Source organism: Nanorana parkeri, unplaced genomic scaffold (assembly GCF_000935625.1).
Source record: "Nanorana parkeri isolate BGI_ZX_2015 unplaced genomic scaffold, ASM93562v1 scaffold97, whole genome shotgun sequence".
Classification (NCBI taxonomy): domain Eukaryota; kingdom Metazoa; phylum Chordata; class Amphibia; order Anura; family Dicroglossidae; genus Nanorana; species Nanorana parkeri.
Window position 1 is genome coordinate 988588 of NW_017306365.1, and position 15320 is coordinate 1003907.

General features: G+C 43.4%; 1 protein-coding gene across 1 annotated transcript in view; it reads right to left on the reverse strand.

The window, feature by feature from the left end:
* Positions 1-15320, reverse strand: part of VPS13C (vacuolar protein sorting 13 homolog C) — a 225912-nt gene that overhangs the window by 193791 nt on the left and 16801 nt on the right. Inside the window, exons 5-6 of the mRNA XM_018552762.1 lie at positions 6006-6143; positions 5853-5915 (exon numbers count right to left, since the gene is read on the reverse strand). Coding sequence (XP_018408264.1) covers positions 5853-5915; positions 6006-6143 — 201 coding nt within the window. The remainder of the gene's footprint in view (positions 1-5852; positions 5916-6005; positions 6144-15320) is intronic.

The window sequence follows — 15320 nt, forward strand, 5'->3', positions numbered from 1 at the left end:
GTTATGAAGGAAATTAGGGCAGTGTCATGAAAACGTAAATTTAACTAGGAGGTAAATATTCAAATCTACTGCTACTGATTGATGCCAAACAATGCTAACAAAGGTGATGGCATGAACCAAATGTTTTGTACGAGAGGAGCCGCAGCAGGAAGACCGTATATTTGATATATACAGTAATTTAGCTGTCTGTCATATAGCAGACCTAAGAGCACAGTGTATGACAAAACGGAAAGTCATATGAAGACTATTCTATTTCTAAATATTACCCTGCATATATAAAATCATAATACGTCTGCTGTGTGACAAAAAGCATGCACATTAACGGTTATTTCTTTCTTTATTATTTATGTTATATGATATAGCACAGTCCATCCCTGAATACATTTGCTTTGCTTTATACAAACATACATAATATGACTGTAGTTTATGTGGCACATGATCATGAACTATTTGTCTTGAATCACATTCTTCCCTTCAACTCCTTAAAAAGGAGAACTATGAGGTGAGTGATTTTCACTCATCCTCATAGTTAGAGCCAGCGTGTGACATTGAAACTGTCACACGTCGGCTCTATTGATCGGGAAGTGAGCAAACACATACGGTCACTTGCTCACTTTCCGATCGTCTGCCTGCAGAGAGCGGTGACCATCAGTCACCTCTCCCCACAGGGATTCCCCATCCCCTCTCTGATCACCCAGCACTGACAGGAGAAACAGACCAGGCAGGCGGCAGGCAGAGCCCGCTGTTAGACAGCTGGATGGATCTCGACAGCATTGTTATACTGGCTATATACTGAGCTTTGGGTCATGGGAGGAGGTTAGTATATGTCCTCCCGTGACCCTAAAGAGAACTATGGGATAAAAAGGTTACCTCATAGTTCTCTTTTAATGTTCACATGTTCAATTTTCAAAAAAGGTTCAAGATGCCAACCTGGGAACTACAGACCATTCAGTCTAACATCAATAGCATATGATGTTTGTTTGAGGGAATGATAAAGGACTATTTAGTGGATTTTGTTTGTGGCAATGGTATAATAAATGATAATAATCATGGATTTATGAAGGACTGTTTTTGTCAGACCAACCTACTAACATTCTACGAAGAGGTGAGTAGAGATCTGGATGGAGAAAAAAAGTCGGTGGATGTGGTGTCCCTGGATTTTGCCAAAGCATTTGTCACAGTATCACATAAATGCTTAATACACAAGCTGCAATCTCTGGGCATAGATGAAAAGGTGAGTACATGGCTAGAGAACTGGCTACTGGAACGTGTCCAGAGAGTATTGATAAATGGTTATTTTTCAAATTGGCCTAAGGTCGATAGAGGTGTGCCCCAGGGTTTTGTGCTAGGCCCAATACTGTTTAACCTGCTAATTAATGATATTGGGGACGGTCATAATAGCCATGTTTCTGTGTTTGCAGATGATACTAAAACTGGGAGGGTAATAGACACGAGCTTAGACATTATAACATTACAGGACGACCTGGATAAATTAGCGGAGTGGGCAACTACATGGCAGATGAGGTTTAATGTTGGAAAATGTAAAGTAATGCATTTTGGGATTAAAAATAGCCAAGCGGAATACACATTAATTAGAACTCCACTAGGGAAGTCAGAAATTGAAAAAGATTTGAGAGTCATAGTCGACTACAGATTGAATAATAGCACGCAATGCCAGGCTGCCGCAAACAAAGCTAGCAAAGTACTGTCATGCATTTAATAGGGAATGTACGGTAGAGACAAAGCAATAATTTTGCCACTTTATAGATCAATGGTTCAGCCTCATCTTGAGTATGCGGTTCAATTTTGGTCACCAATCCACAGAAAGGATGTCAAAGGATTGAGCTGGAGAGAGTCCAGAGAAGGGTAACAAAACTAATTAAGGGGCTGGAGGACCAAAGCTATGAGACAAGGTTGCCAAGTTTAAACTTGTTCACGCTGGAAGTGAGGCGATTATGGGGGAGGACATGATTTTGATGTACAAAATGTTTAGTGGTGATGGCAACATCAGCAATAAACTTTTTAGTGTAAACTCCATTAAGAAGACCAGAGGCCACCACCTAAAATTGGTGGAGAAAAGATTTAACCACAAAGGGTGTAGGGGCTTCTTTTCAGTTAGAGCGGTTACATTTTGGAACGCTCTTCCACAAGCAGTGGTATCAGCAGAGAGTATTGAATAAATCAAAAATCATTTAGATACCTTCCTCAGAGAACATAACATACAGGGGTATAGGTACCCTTAAAAACTAGACCACATATGGACTTATACACACAGACACACAAACGGTTGAACTTGATGGACCCGTGTCTTTATTGAACCTCAAATACTATGCAACTATGTTTTGACCCAAACTAATCCTATCTGCTTTTAGGGAGAATCACATCCTGGAGATATGTGGCTTCTTGCAAACATCTTCCTCGTCATCTTCAGTCGAAAGTGTTTTATTTCCTGATTCCTAAACATTGCCCCTGTATTCGTCCTCCATCTAACTCCCTCACAAGGTAACTTCATTTTCTCTTTTTTAACTTCCTTTTTTGAAATGAATACAACAAAAAAAATGTAACAACCAATAAGAACAACGTTATAGCTCACAACAAAGAAATAGATCCAACAAGGTCACAGATACATAAATGTGATCAATGGTAACAAAGCACCATCAAAAAGGGGAAAAAAACAAACATATCCAGACCACAATGAGTTAAAAAAATCTCTACAGATTGTATATGCAGTGCGACTCAGAAACCAAAACCAATATCTGGGAAAACAAGAGGAAAAATAAGAGGAGAGAAAATGAGAGATGTAGAAAAGAAAAGTAAGAGGGAAGGAAGGAGAAAGGAAAGAACCGTGTCTCCTGTCGGGACAAACACTCCCTGTGAAATTGAGGGACAGGAGGAGGCTCGTACATGAGCGTAGGGGAGTATGGGAATAAAAATATTTCCAAGGTTGCCACGTCTTATCGAACTTCCAAATAGTGTTTTTTTACTCTGGTGTTAAAAGTAAGATGAAGATCACTCAATGTGTTTTACAAGATATCGTCTAACCTGCTTCATCATGAGATACACAGAAACTTATTTAAACTAGCATCTGGTCAGTGCATATATCAACCTTTGATCAGCAGATATCTGTAGCTGTGGACACCCATTAGGTGGAAGTAGGAGACCTGGCATTTCCCTTTAGCCTGTAGGGTGTCTCATATATGTCCTCACCCCTTTCTTCCCATCAGCAGACAAACTCCACTCTCCAAAGATGATATAAATAAGCACAGAGGTAGTAATTGGTTCTGAAATCATATATAAGACAGTCTAAAATAGTAGCCCTCCTCCACTCTGTATATCTGCCAATATTCAAGAGTGTCCACATGTATACAAAAACTAAATTCTAAACCCTCACTATTTTCTTTTTAAGCACCACCTCTGTGTTGTGTTGACTATGTATGGTCATGCAACCTGTGACTAGGCATCTTCTTCCCCTTTACCTTTTGTCTGTCTTTGCATACTTTGCTTGCTATGCTTCATACTCACTTGGGATCTTCTGTCTCTACAGCCTATCACTGCTTTTGCTGCTTCATGGTAAAAAAAAAAGTTTGCAAACTGCTGGAAGCATGCAGTTCTGCAGAAACCAAAACTGTAGTGTAATATCATGTCTCTAGACCAGTACTAGAAAGCATCCATATATATTTCTCTAGATGTGCATTCTGCTTTTCACAATTGGCTCGGTGGAATCACATGGGAGAGGAGTGGGTGGAAAAGGCTTGGCTTAAACGTATGCAGGGGCTCATTTATTTCAGTAATTCAGAGTCTGTTTCTCCAGGGAATACATTAATTTAGAGATGTATAGAAAACATCATTAACGGCTCCCAGCATGGAAGACATCAAAAAGGAATGTTTAACAAATGTCCTCCTGTTGTTTTCAGCCCTATTCTGCAGTTACATTGCAGACTGGAGACAAGCAAGATGTAAATAATGCAGTCATAACACATGTAATTGCAGGTTTTAAAGTACAAGACAAAAAAAGGTAAGATACTATATTGGCAAAGTTGCTCAGCATCCAAAGAAATACTAAAATAACTTTTTTTTTTAAAAGGATAGTTTAAAACTATCTGAAGATTTGCTCCAGCTCTGTATGCTGCCATACTTTTTGATCATTTCAAAGGTAGAAGAGAAAGGGCAAATTGTGATAACATTATGTGTAATAGGCTAAACTGTAATAACCATTTCATAACATCAATGCAACACCAAAATCATTCACAACATCTTATCTTTAAAAAAAGCAATATGCAAAATTGGTAGGGTGTAATGATACATAATGGGGATTCATAAGTATTAGAAGACTGACATATATATGCCCAGGGGTGTATCTACCGCAAGGCAAACTAGGCACTTGCCTAGGGCGGCACTTTCCAGGGGGGCAGCAGAAAACACAGCCCCAAACCAATGAGGGGGCCAGACTTGTCTTTGGGCATACTGGGCACTTCCCCAGTGGGCCGAGGCTGGGTGGCACAGAATCATGCAGCTGTGGCTGCCCAATGAGGCAAACTAGGTGGCCGCAAGGCCCTGAGAGCGGTTGCCTAATTAGAGAGCTGCCTGGTGGAGGGGAGGGCCCAGTGAGTTGCAGTCCGGCTGGCTTTGTACAGGAGGTGGAGGAGAAGCAGCGGGTGGCTTTGGGGCTGGCCATAGCATGTGATCTGATAGTGGATGTCCCAGAAACAGGCTGGGGATTGCAATGTATTTGTTAGAATGAGGGAGGTGCTGAGTTTAGTCTTGCCTAGGGCAGCACAAAACTAAAATACACCACTGTATATGCCATGTCTCTGTAAATCTTAGGTCCTGTGTGAGGCTATTTCTGTTCTGCTCAGCCGTGTAAAGCAGTACAAAAAAACATGGATAGGGTGAGCAAAGACATTTTTCAGGCTGTCAGAGCCTACATATCAGCTGCCATACTATTGTGAGTGAGCGACAGACAGAGACAAAGAGATAGAAGAGAAAGCGATAATGAAAGAATTCAAGAAAAAGCTGCTTTCATACCAAATGAGTTAAAGGTGACATGGCAATGCATTTATCTATGCATATTCCCACAGAGCAAGCTATACGCACCAGGCTTTGTATTACTATACACAAAGCTTTGTAAGTTGTAGCAGTCTCCAAGAAACTCCTCATCTGGTGGCCAGCATTAAAGAACAAAAAATAAATAAATGAGGGGGCCAGACTTGTCTTTGGGCATACTGGGCACTTCCCCAGTGGGCCGAGGCTGGGTGGCACAGAATCATGCAGCTGTGGCTGCCCAATGAGGCAAACTAGGTGGCCGCAAGGCCCTGAGAGCGGTTGCCTAATTAGAGAGCTGCCTGGTGGAGGGGAGGGCCCAGTGAGTTGCAGTCCGGCTGGCTTTGTACAGGAGGTGGAGGAGAAGCAGCGGGTGGCTTTGGGGCTGGCCATAGCATGTGATCTGATAGTGGATGTCCCAGAAACAGGCTGGGGATTGCAATGTATTTGTTAGAATGAGGGAGGTGCTGAGTTTAGTCTTGCCTAGGGCAGCACAAAACTAAAATACACCACTGTATATGCCATGTCTCTGTAAATCTTAGGTCCTGTGTGAGGCTATTTCTGTTCTGCTCAGCCGTGTAAAGCAGTACAAAAAAACATGGATAGGGTGAGCAAAGACATTTTTCAGGCTGTCAGAGCCTACATATCAGCTGCCATACTATTGTGAGTGAGCGACAGACAGAGACAAAGAGATAGAAGAGAAAGCGATAATGAAAGAATTCAAGAAAAAGCTGCTTTCATACCAAATGAGTTAAAGGTGACATGGCAATGCATTTATCTATGCATATTCCCACAGAGCAAGCTATACGCACCAGGCTTTGTATTACTATACACAAAGCTTTGTAAGTTGTAGCAGTCTCCAAGAAACTCCTCATCTGGTGGCCAGCATTAAAGAACAAAAAATAAATATTGAACAAGAGTGCCATTTATTCTTGAGGTCCAAGATGGTATTCTGGCATTTAGACAATGAGTCATCTGCATAAGAGCAATAGTAAGTCTACCTTTTTCTGCAGCTTTCTGCAGAGCCTCTTCGATCCTTTGTAGCTCTCGTTGTTTTGCCTCTTGTAGATTTCTCTCTTCCTTCTCTGCATCATAATTTATGCCTGTGGTAAATAAAATGGTAACATATTTATGTTCCAAATTAAAATATTAATTTCCATATCAATATTATACCAATGCACCATCTGACATGTAAGACAATGTATGGTGGAATTAAATTTAAAGGTGAACTCCAGGCAAATGAGAACTATTTCATTTGCCAATCTTTTTATAATTTTGTTCAGCTACCCTTGTGACTGACACATCCCTGTCAGACAGCCAGACTTGAGTTCAACCCCACTGCAGTGAAACAGTACAGCCTGATTACAAACCCACCCCTAACTGCTGAGGCATGTTCAGTTGCTGAGCCGCTGCGAGTGCTGAGTTAGCAAAACACTGCCTAACGCTGTGCTGCAAGTCTGCGCTCAGCACTGCAAACTTAGCACTTGCAGCGGAAGTGAATGTGGATGCAGAGTGTGACGAAGAGGTGGGGACAGAGCACCAGCGGCCATTTTAACTGTGGGCACACCTGGCAGCACTAGAAAAAGGTGCCTGAAACCCGATGGAGGAAATCACAATTCAGTGTAGGAACCTACAATTTAATGTTTTGGTGGACGAGCACACCAAATATTTGTTGGAAAATGTTATTAGTCAAAAATATTATCCTCCGCCATTTTGCTTAGCACAGTGCAGCCGAAGCGAACTGAAGCAATGAAGCTGCTGCAGTAGCCTGCTAGATGCTGACTTTGGGTCAGAGGAGTACATTAGTAAATGTATTCCTTTGACTCAAAAGAGGTCTAAGGGCCCATTCACACCATGTCCGGATCATCTTCAGACCAGACCAGATTGTTTACAGACCCAAAATGCATCCTAATGTATCCCTATGCTATTTCTGGCCTCTATCACACCAGCGCAGTCCGTTCTAGACCAGACCAGAAAAATACTGCTCCTCTTATTGTGTCTGCTCTGGAATGCACTGGGACCCATAGAAACGCATCAAAACCCACTGGAATGCAGTGGGTTTTGATGCTAAAAAAAAAAAAAATACATTCCAAACGCGGCAAAACGCAATGCACTGCATTCCAGATCTGGTCCGGAAAATAGTGTAAACCTGCCCTAAAGCAGAAAAAAAGGTTTAGCTTTAGTTCTCTTTTAAAATTCTAAGATGTCCCATAAAAATATAGCCATACTCCAAATAAGCATCTGAAAACACAGATAAAATATATACAAGGGAGCTGTTTTATCTGCCAGCTGATTTTTATTTATGTCCATCCAGCCTTGTGATTGCTACAGACCCATCACACAGCTAAGCCAGGACACCAGCCACAGCCTGCTAAATGGACAGTGAAAGAGCAGCAGTAGACTAATGAACTAATCCCTCTGTTCATTGCTTTTGCATGTTCCTTGCCAGTCATTTGAAGACCGTACACTTGATTGTCCCACAAAAAGCATACTCGGCAAATCCTATTCTAATCTCAGGAAATAGAGTTCAGCCAGCATTACTAATTGAACATTACCAGAAATACACCTGAAAACACTCAACGTAAGCTGAGTGCAGTGTCCTATTGTCTTTCATTCAGCTTTAGTTGAGCATTATAATTTGTAAAGCAAGCAGCTATGAATGGCAAAGGACAATATGAGAGACAACTAAATCTGAAATGCAGTTGCAAGGAATATCATTCTGTGTTAGCTAGAACAAGATATGCATATCTGTGCAACTGATACCCTTTAAAAAACCCTTTAAACATAAATGGATAAACCCATAATGCCCAACAAAGAAGTCTTACAGGTTATTCACAAAAGGGTGAAGAGTTTGGACAAGAGTTTGGACAAGATAGGAGAAGTGAACAATCTAGGACAACATAGTTGAACAGGAAAGTGAGCCAAGTTGGAGAATTTTTCCAAATTAGTTACTTTGGCCTAAATTGTTCACGTCTCCTGCCTTCTCCTAACTCTTCACCCTTTTGAGAACACCCTGTTAGTGCTCTGAAAAATTTGAACCATAATATTTTTTTTCTCCACTCATAAAAAGTTATCACTCTGGCAATCATTCTGCCCGTTTACCTATGGAAACACAATATAAAAAATTGGGACCCCATTACATAGCCTTATGAAGAACTTCCTCAGTTTTAGAAGTTTGAAAATACTTGATTTTTGTACAGATTTTTAAAAGCTACTACTTAAACTGACTGGAAGGAAAGGTGATTTCCTATCACTGTAATAAAGGAATAGGAACAAAAGAAAAGAAATTGACAAATCAGGAGTGGTTTACACTAGTCTACTATAAATATGAATACATGTACTGGGGGCTTCCATGACAGTCAATGTATACAAATGATTAGGAATGAGCTCAGGTTTGAAGAGAACCTGGTCCTTATGTAAGCAAGGGGGTTATGATGTAGGGCTGCAACAACTAATCGACATAATCGATTATTGAAAAAGTTGTCAACTTTTTCAATAAATCGATTAATCGGCTTCTGATCAGTTGGCCCTGTTCACAGCTCCACTCTCTATAGCTGATGGTACATTGTGCTGTATATTATACAGAGGACTACAAATCCCAGCAATAACAGTGACATAATTGACCTTATATGGCCAAATGGCTATATAAGGCAAATTATGCCAGCACAAGAACCCCGCCCCTTTGTTTTTGTGCAGCTGCTGCATGCCGACCTGCAGTTGTTTGGGCAGGTGGCCCGTTGCAGCTTCCAGGTTAAGAAGAACTCAGGTTGGGACTTGTTTTGGCCCAATTCTGAACTCATCCCTACTAATCATTTAATTGACATCAAACTTTGATCACTTCAAAAATAGAAACATAATTTCTCTCTTTTCCCATTCATCTTCCTTACTTGAATCCTGACGCCATTACCCTATTTCTTGGTTTGGTCATTCACGCTGTCAAAATGCCCTATCTCCCGAAATTATTATATTTGTTTCACACGCTCCCAGTACTTGTCCCTGCTCATATTTTGCGCATCCACCAGCAAAACGTCTTTATTTTATTTGGGGTAGGTCCAGGCGCTGTGTTAGCAAGAATATTCTTTTTGCACCTAAAGCGGTTGGTGGGTTGGGAGTCCCGAACATCCACAAATAATATTTGGCAGTGAACATCGCACCTTTGGCCCGTCTATGTGACTTGGCTGAGATTCCGAGTTGGGCTTTATTGGATTTTGTGGGTTGTTCTCCTCTTCCAATCTGCTCCTTACCACGGGTTCCCTCTTCCATTCGTCCTAAGTCGTTTGGTCCCGATATGTCGCACACTCTTCAAATCTGGGATTCTGTGAAATGTTCTGGTTCTCTTTCTTCTCCCTTTCTTCCTCTGCTGCAGCTCTTTCCCTGCCCTCTCTTTCTTCCTGGTTGGGACTCTCATCAAAGTATTCACTGGTGGAGGGAACATGACTTTTATGATGTCTACTTTCTCCTTACCCCCACGGGTGATAAGTCTTTTCAATCACTTCAAGATTCCAACTCTGTCCCCTTACGCAAGCATTATCACTACTTGCAATTGCATCACTTTTTATCATCCCTAATACGCCCACAACCACCTCCTTACTCCTTGACCCCTTTTGAACAAAGATGTTGGTCAGTCCCCCATAGTCCTGGGATAATTTTCCTTGTTTCTACTATTATACTTGATTTCCAAGACCTTGCCTCCTGTACGATCATATCAATCTCAATGGGAGACTGATGTGGGTGTTTCCCTTTCTTCTGAGGACTGCAGGCTGTTTGGTTGGCCACGGTCAGGGTTCAGGGAACGTCCTCATTTTGGAGAATCTATATAAGTTTCTCTACCATTGGTATTATACGCATACTATCCCAGGTTACTCACCTCATTGCTTCCGGGTTGCCCAGAGAGGGACTACATGTATCATATATGGTTGTCATGCCCGGTGGCCAGACGCTTGTGGATTAGGACTTATCTGATCTCCGTTGATCTTGCTAGGCACCTGTGTGAAGCTCTTCTTAATAAGCTAAATCGTGGAAATCCCCTATGTTGAGTTTTGAGGCGGTCAAGCAACAACTAAAGTGGAATGATGGTTAATAAAAAATTGGCAGCCATTCTTAATGATACCCATGTACGCTTCCACAAAATTTGGCAACCTTCGGATATCCCATTTCCAACCTCCTCGTTTAGACCATGTTTTCTTGATGCTTTAGCCCAACCTAGCTTCTCCGTTATACAGGCTTCCCTCAGTTACTCTTCTTTTTTTTCCTTCCTTTTTTATCCTCTCCCTCCTTTTAGTTGTTCTTTATTCTGCTGTCTCTTTTCCTTTCCTTTCTCTATCCTGTTGGTTTTTATATTTTCTTTACCTAGGGATTTCCTCCATTCTCATTTATAAAAAGTGGGCAGGGTCCTCCTTACCATCTTGTCTTGAATTGTATTGTGATTCTAATGGCTTTCTTATAGTATAAAGCGCTGTGTAAACTGTTGGTGCTATATAAATCCTGTATAATAATAATACCCAGGTGTGATAGATTGTGATGACTTTATTTAATGATGTGACACCTTCATTGTCTTTCTCGCGATAGCCCTGCTGGTATTACAGGCTGTTACCTGTTGATAGGTTTGGTTACTTTGCCGGTTTGCTACTTTGACATTCTTAATACCTTGTATATTTCATCTGACGTGTCTTGTTCTATCTGCACTGTTGATTTTTCTTTGTTTTATGTTCAATAAACTTTTTTGTGAAAATAAATAAATACATCATGGCATTCAGAAGAATAATAGAGTATTTAGGTATCATAGACAACTACTTACAAAAATATATAAAACTTTTTTATAGTTTCTGTAGAGACAGATTTGCTCATATGATTTACCCAGTCCATTTTCAGTTTTATTTCAGCTACTTTGGCAGATGTTTAGGAGTGTCACAAGATTTGTGAGCCAGAAGTCTAAAGGTTGCCAGAGGGTGCTGCCAGCTCTTACAAAAGTAAAAGCAGATTGAATTTAGTTCCTGGGTGTATCCCTTAAAGAAGAACTATGAGCAAAAACAAAAAGGAGCGATATTCTGCAGTCTGTCAATAGCATTAAAACAAGGGATTTTGGTTTTATGAATCTACCCTGTCCCCAAGTCCCGCCTTGGTCCTCCCAGTAGATCCCCTGATTTTCCACTTCCTACAGGTTGACAATGTGATTCACTTTCTGCGGTGAAATCTTCTCAGCATTGTCAAACTATGGACAGGTTAGCTTCAGATGGACATGTAGTTTTAAATGGACTGAACATTGAATGGTGTAAGAAGTTACCGCGGGAGACAATGCTAGAGAGGAGGTGCATTTTGCAGCAAGAGCTGCTTTTTTTTTTTTTATTTAAAGCCCTGCTTGGAGAGTATCCTGAAAAGAAATGCCCCAAGCAGGACTTTAAGCAGTCAAAACAACATTCTTCATTTTGGAAAAAAAGGTTTATCCAAAGAAATAGCGACAGTTAAGTACACCCAGCAGTATTATAGTTTCTTCCAACTCCCAATGTAACTGCCAATGTAACTGTCAATTTGCAGAACTGCTTGGTCTGCATGTATATGAGAAGGAAAATATAAACACAGGCCAGCTGTGTTTTAACTACAAATCCCAACATGCCTTTGGGACTCATGCCTATAACTGTCAGTCTTGCAATGCCTCATAGGACCACTGGCTTAGACGATATGTGGACACTTGCTTTTCAACAATTGGTGTTGGCCACTTGATTTAATTTGAAATAGAACATCAGGCATACTTGACCCCCTGGGCTACGGCACTTTTTTGGGCCTGTTGGGCTTAGTTGAGTCACTGGCCCCTGCCAGAGTAATTCAAACTGAGATTACAGCTCTTATATGCATGTTAAGCCGTTGTCTTGAGATCAGGAAAAATAGGAACCACCCACACTTTCTTTTTAGAATACAGTGGTCAATAATGCTTTGCCACTATACAAGGCAACATAAGAGGCAAAGTTTTATAAAATCTGGGGTGGAGAGAAAAGAAGATGAGAGCGAGCGAGCAAGAAAGAGCGAGAGCGAGAAAGAGAGAGAGAGAACTACTAACGAGTACTGATACATTTTGTTTATCGTCATGTGACAGTTTTTCTAAAACAATATCGACTAATGATTTCAGGACAGTGGTGGAGCATCAGAGCCAGGTCCCAGCTGCAACCGCTGCAACCCTGGTAGTTCTCGTGAAAATGCCAAGTATCGGCATTTGTACTCGAAAAGCATCGGTGCAACCCTAGTCTTTACCAAACTGTGATTTAATTCTACACAATCATACATTAGTTGTCAGATTGTAAAACTGTGCTATCTGGAAATATAGATCAAATACTTAGCTATAATGAAGTCACATTCTGATGACAGTGGTGGGATCCGACACTACAGTTGACACAATTCTATCTGCCTTCTAACCACTGTAAATTAACCTTTTACTGTGCACTTTAGCTTTAACCTTTTGTGGCAGAGCATGGCAATGCCACTGCGTTATCTCCATTCCTGTGTCCAGAATCTGAGTGGCCAGCACATGCTGATGGCACAGGTGTGCACAGCCTTTAAATTAAAGTTGTTGGGAAGGGTTCAAGACTCCACCTGGGAGACAGGAAGGCCCCACCCAGGAGTCAGAGTGGAGTCCAGTGCAGCAGGGTGCTGCGGATTGGGAAGAATCTCCCAGTGTGCAAGTTAGCACATGACTGAGGCTGTCTGGAGGAACAGACAGTGGGCTGAGGCCGGAGCAGCAGTGCTGCAAATGCAAAGCCAGGAGGCTGGATGGGCATGTGCTGCCATGAGATGCTAAAGAACCCCTGCGAGGGTAATTGTTCTGTTTTTGTGAACTTTCATTTAATAAAAGTGGGCAAGGAAGCCCTTGAATGAAGATTGCAGCGAGTGGATGTGTCCTTAATGCGCTACCATTGGAAGCTAAATCTCACACTTTATACAAAACACTTCCTAGCCACTGCACATTAACACTTTACTGCTCTACTTCTGTTCAATGTATATCAACCCTAACTGTGCAAACCACAGTAACTGCAAATTTCCGGTTTACTGTACATTGACAGTTTATTATGCACTTTCCATTCAGTGTACATTAACCCTCTACTGTGCAACTACCATTTAACACATATTAGCTCCTTACTGTGTACCTCCTATTCAATGTAAACACCCCCACATTCGTGAGACTGCCCGAAACGCAAGTGTGAATGGGGCCTGTACTCTCTAAACTATCCAATCATATTATCAGCCCCCTTTATGCACTACACAAAATAAAATACTTATTGATCCCTATCTATTCCTACAAGCTTTAAGTCACCCAATACCGGGGCGTGGCTTGGACATGGCGCCGTGAGCACACGCATTAGGAGAGCTCTGCAGCCACTGAACCGGACCGACGTCTTAACGAACCCTATGCCCTGAATTTCTTCATGCCCAAGGAGCAGAGGACCCACAGCACACACGGTGACCCCAGATCTGCCTCCCTCTACAACTTTTTCATTCGCCAGCCGCCGATTACCACGGCCTCGACTGCAGCCAAGGTGGCACTTACCCGCTCCTCGGCGGCCGGCCTCCTGTCAGGTAGGAAGCAGGGACGAGGCACAACAACCCTGACCCCTGACCAGGATGAGTCCCGAGAACCGGAATGCCCAGGGTTCCCAAGCCAGCCACAGGACACACCGCGCCCGGGCTCCCCGCCCAGCCCCTCTCTGTTCACACACGTGCTGACTCTGGATGCACAGGGGGAGAGCGGTCTGCAGGGCCTGCTGCCGCAGCTGCCCACTAAAAGGGACCTTGACAACATGGCTTCCTCTATCGTTGCGGCCCTAAAAAAGGAGCTCCATGACCTCACCCACCGCATTGAGGCAGTAGATGAGCGTGTCACCTCGGTGGAATCCGTTACCACATCTCTGTCGGCTCGCGTAGAGGCCCTGGAAGCGGACGCACAAATGACCACCACTCGCCTGATGTCCATGCACCTCCGCCTAGACGACTCAGAGAACCGGAACCGCAGGAATAACATACGCCTGCGAGGTATCCCAGAGGCCACGTCCGGCATCCATCTGAGAGACACTGTGGCTGCCATTCTTAACGCCCTGCTGGGTAAGGCCCCTGACGCAGCCTTGGAACTTGACCGGGTCCACAGGGTCAACAGTGCGCGCCCTCCTACGCCTTCTGTACCCAGAGATGTCTTATGTCGGGTGCATTTTTTTGCTGTGAAGGAGGAGATCATCAGGCAAGCTTGGCGACAAGGCCCCTCCGACTTTGATGGAGCGACCATCCGCATTCTCCCTGACCTTTCCCGCCATACTTTACGTATGCGGCGTATGGTTCGTCCTGTGTTGGATCTCATCCGCTCCACATCTGCTACCTACCGCTGGGGCCACCCGTTCCACCTAATCGTACGGCGAGATGAGTCTACCTTTCATCTGCACTCACCTGACCAGCTTCCGGCCCTGTTCCGCTTTCTGGATGTGGATTCTGTGGACGTCCCTAACTGGCTGGAATTCCCGGATGATCCCGCGGAGATGTCCTCCCTCCCTCCACGCATCCCACGACGAGCCAGAAGTCGGAACCGTTCTTCGCGAAGGGAACCACCACCACAGCTCCCGGGGGGTCATGAGCCTTGAACTGCCTACCGTATCCTTCGATGTTGCCATTTAGCTCCCCCCCCCCGGAACTCACCCACTGCCATGACCGTCCAGGTTTATTACTGCCCCCCTTTTTTAGTTGATACCTAACCTCTCTCTATTACAGGTCGTGCTGTCTGATATCTCTTGTGCGGGAGGGGGGGTGACTGTTAAGAATATTAAGTTTGATGAGAATGTTGGGGGCCTGACCCTGGTCTCCTGTGTCCCTCATGCTCCTTTAACTCTGTATACTTGCCCCAGGTCCCCTTGGTATACGTTTGCACACGCATTAGTGTAATTTACCTGCCTTGGTTGCCTTCGGCCGGGGAGGCGAGGGGTGGCTGACCCTTGGGTCTCCCGCCCCTCCCTGCCCGGGGGATGGAGGACCCATGGGGGATGGGGGAAGTTTGGGATTTACCTGGTTGCCCTGACCCATGGGCTTTAACTACACCACATGACTGCCCGCTGCTCCTTGGGCTCTCTGTTCTGTTTTGTTTTGATATGTTTTATCGTTATCATTTATCGTTTTCTGATTTATTTTGGTTCACATGGTCCGGCACAAGTGACGGCACCTCCCCGAGGTTCCCTTCACTTGCTCCGTCCTACCCACATACCCCCAATAGGTGGTACCCTCCCATCCCTGGATCGGAGGGTATAGTTTTTGTT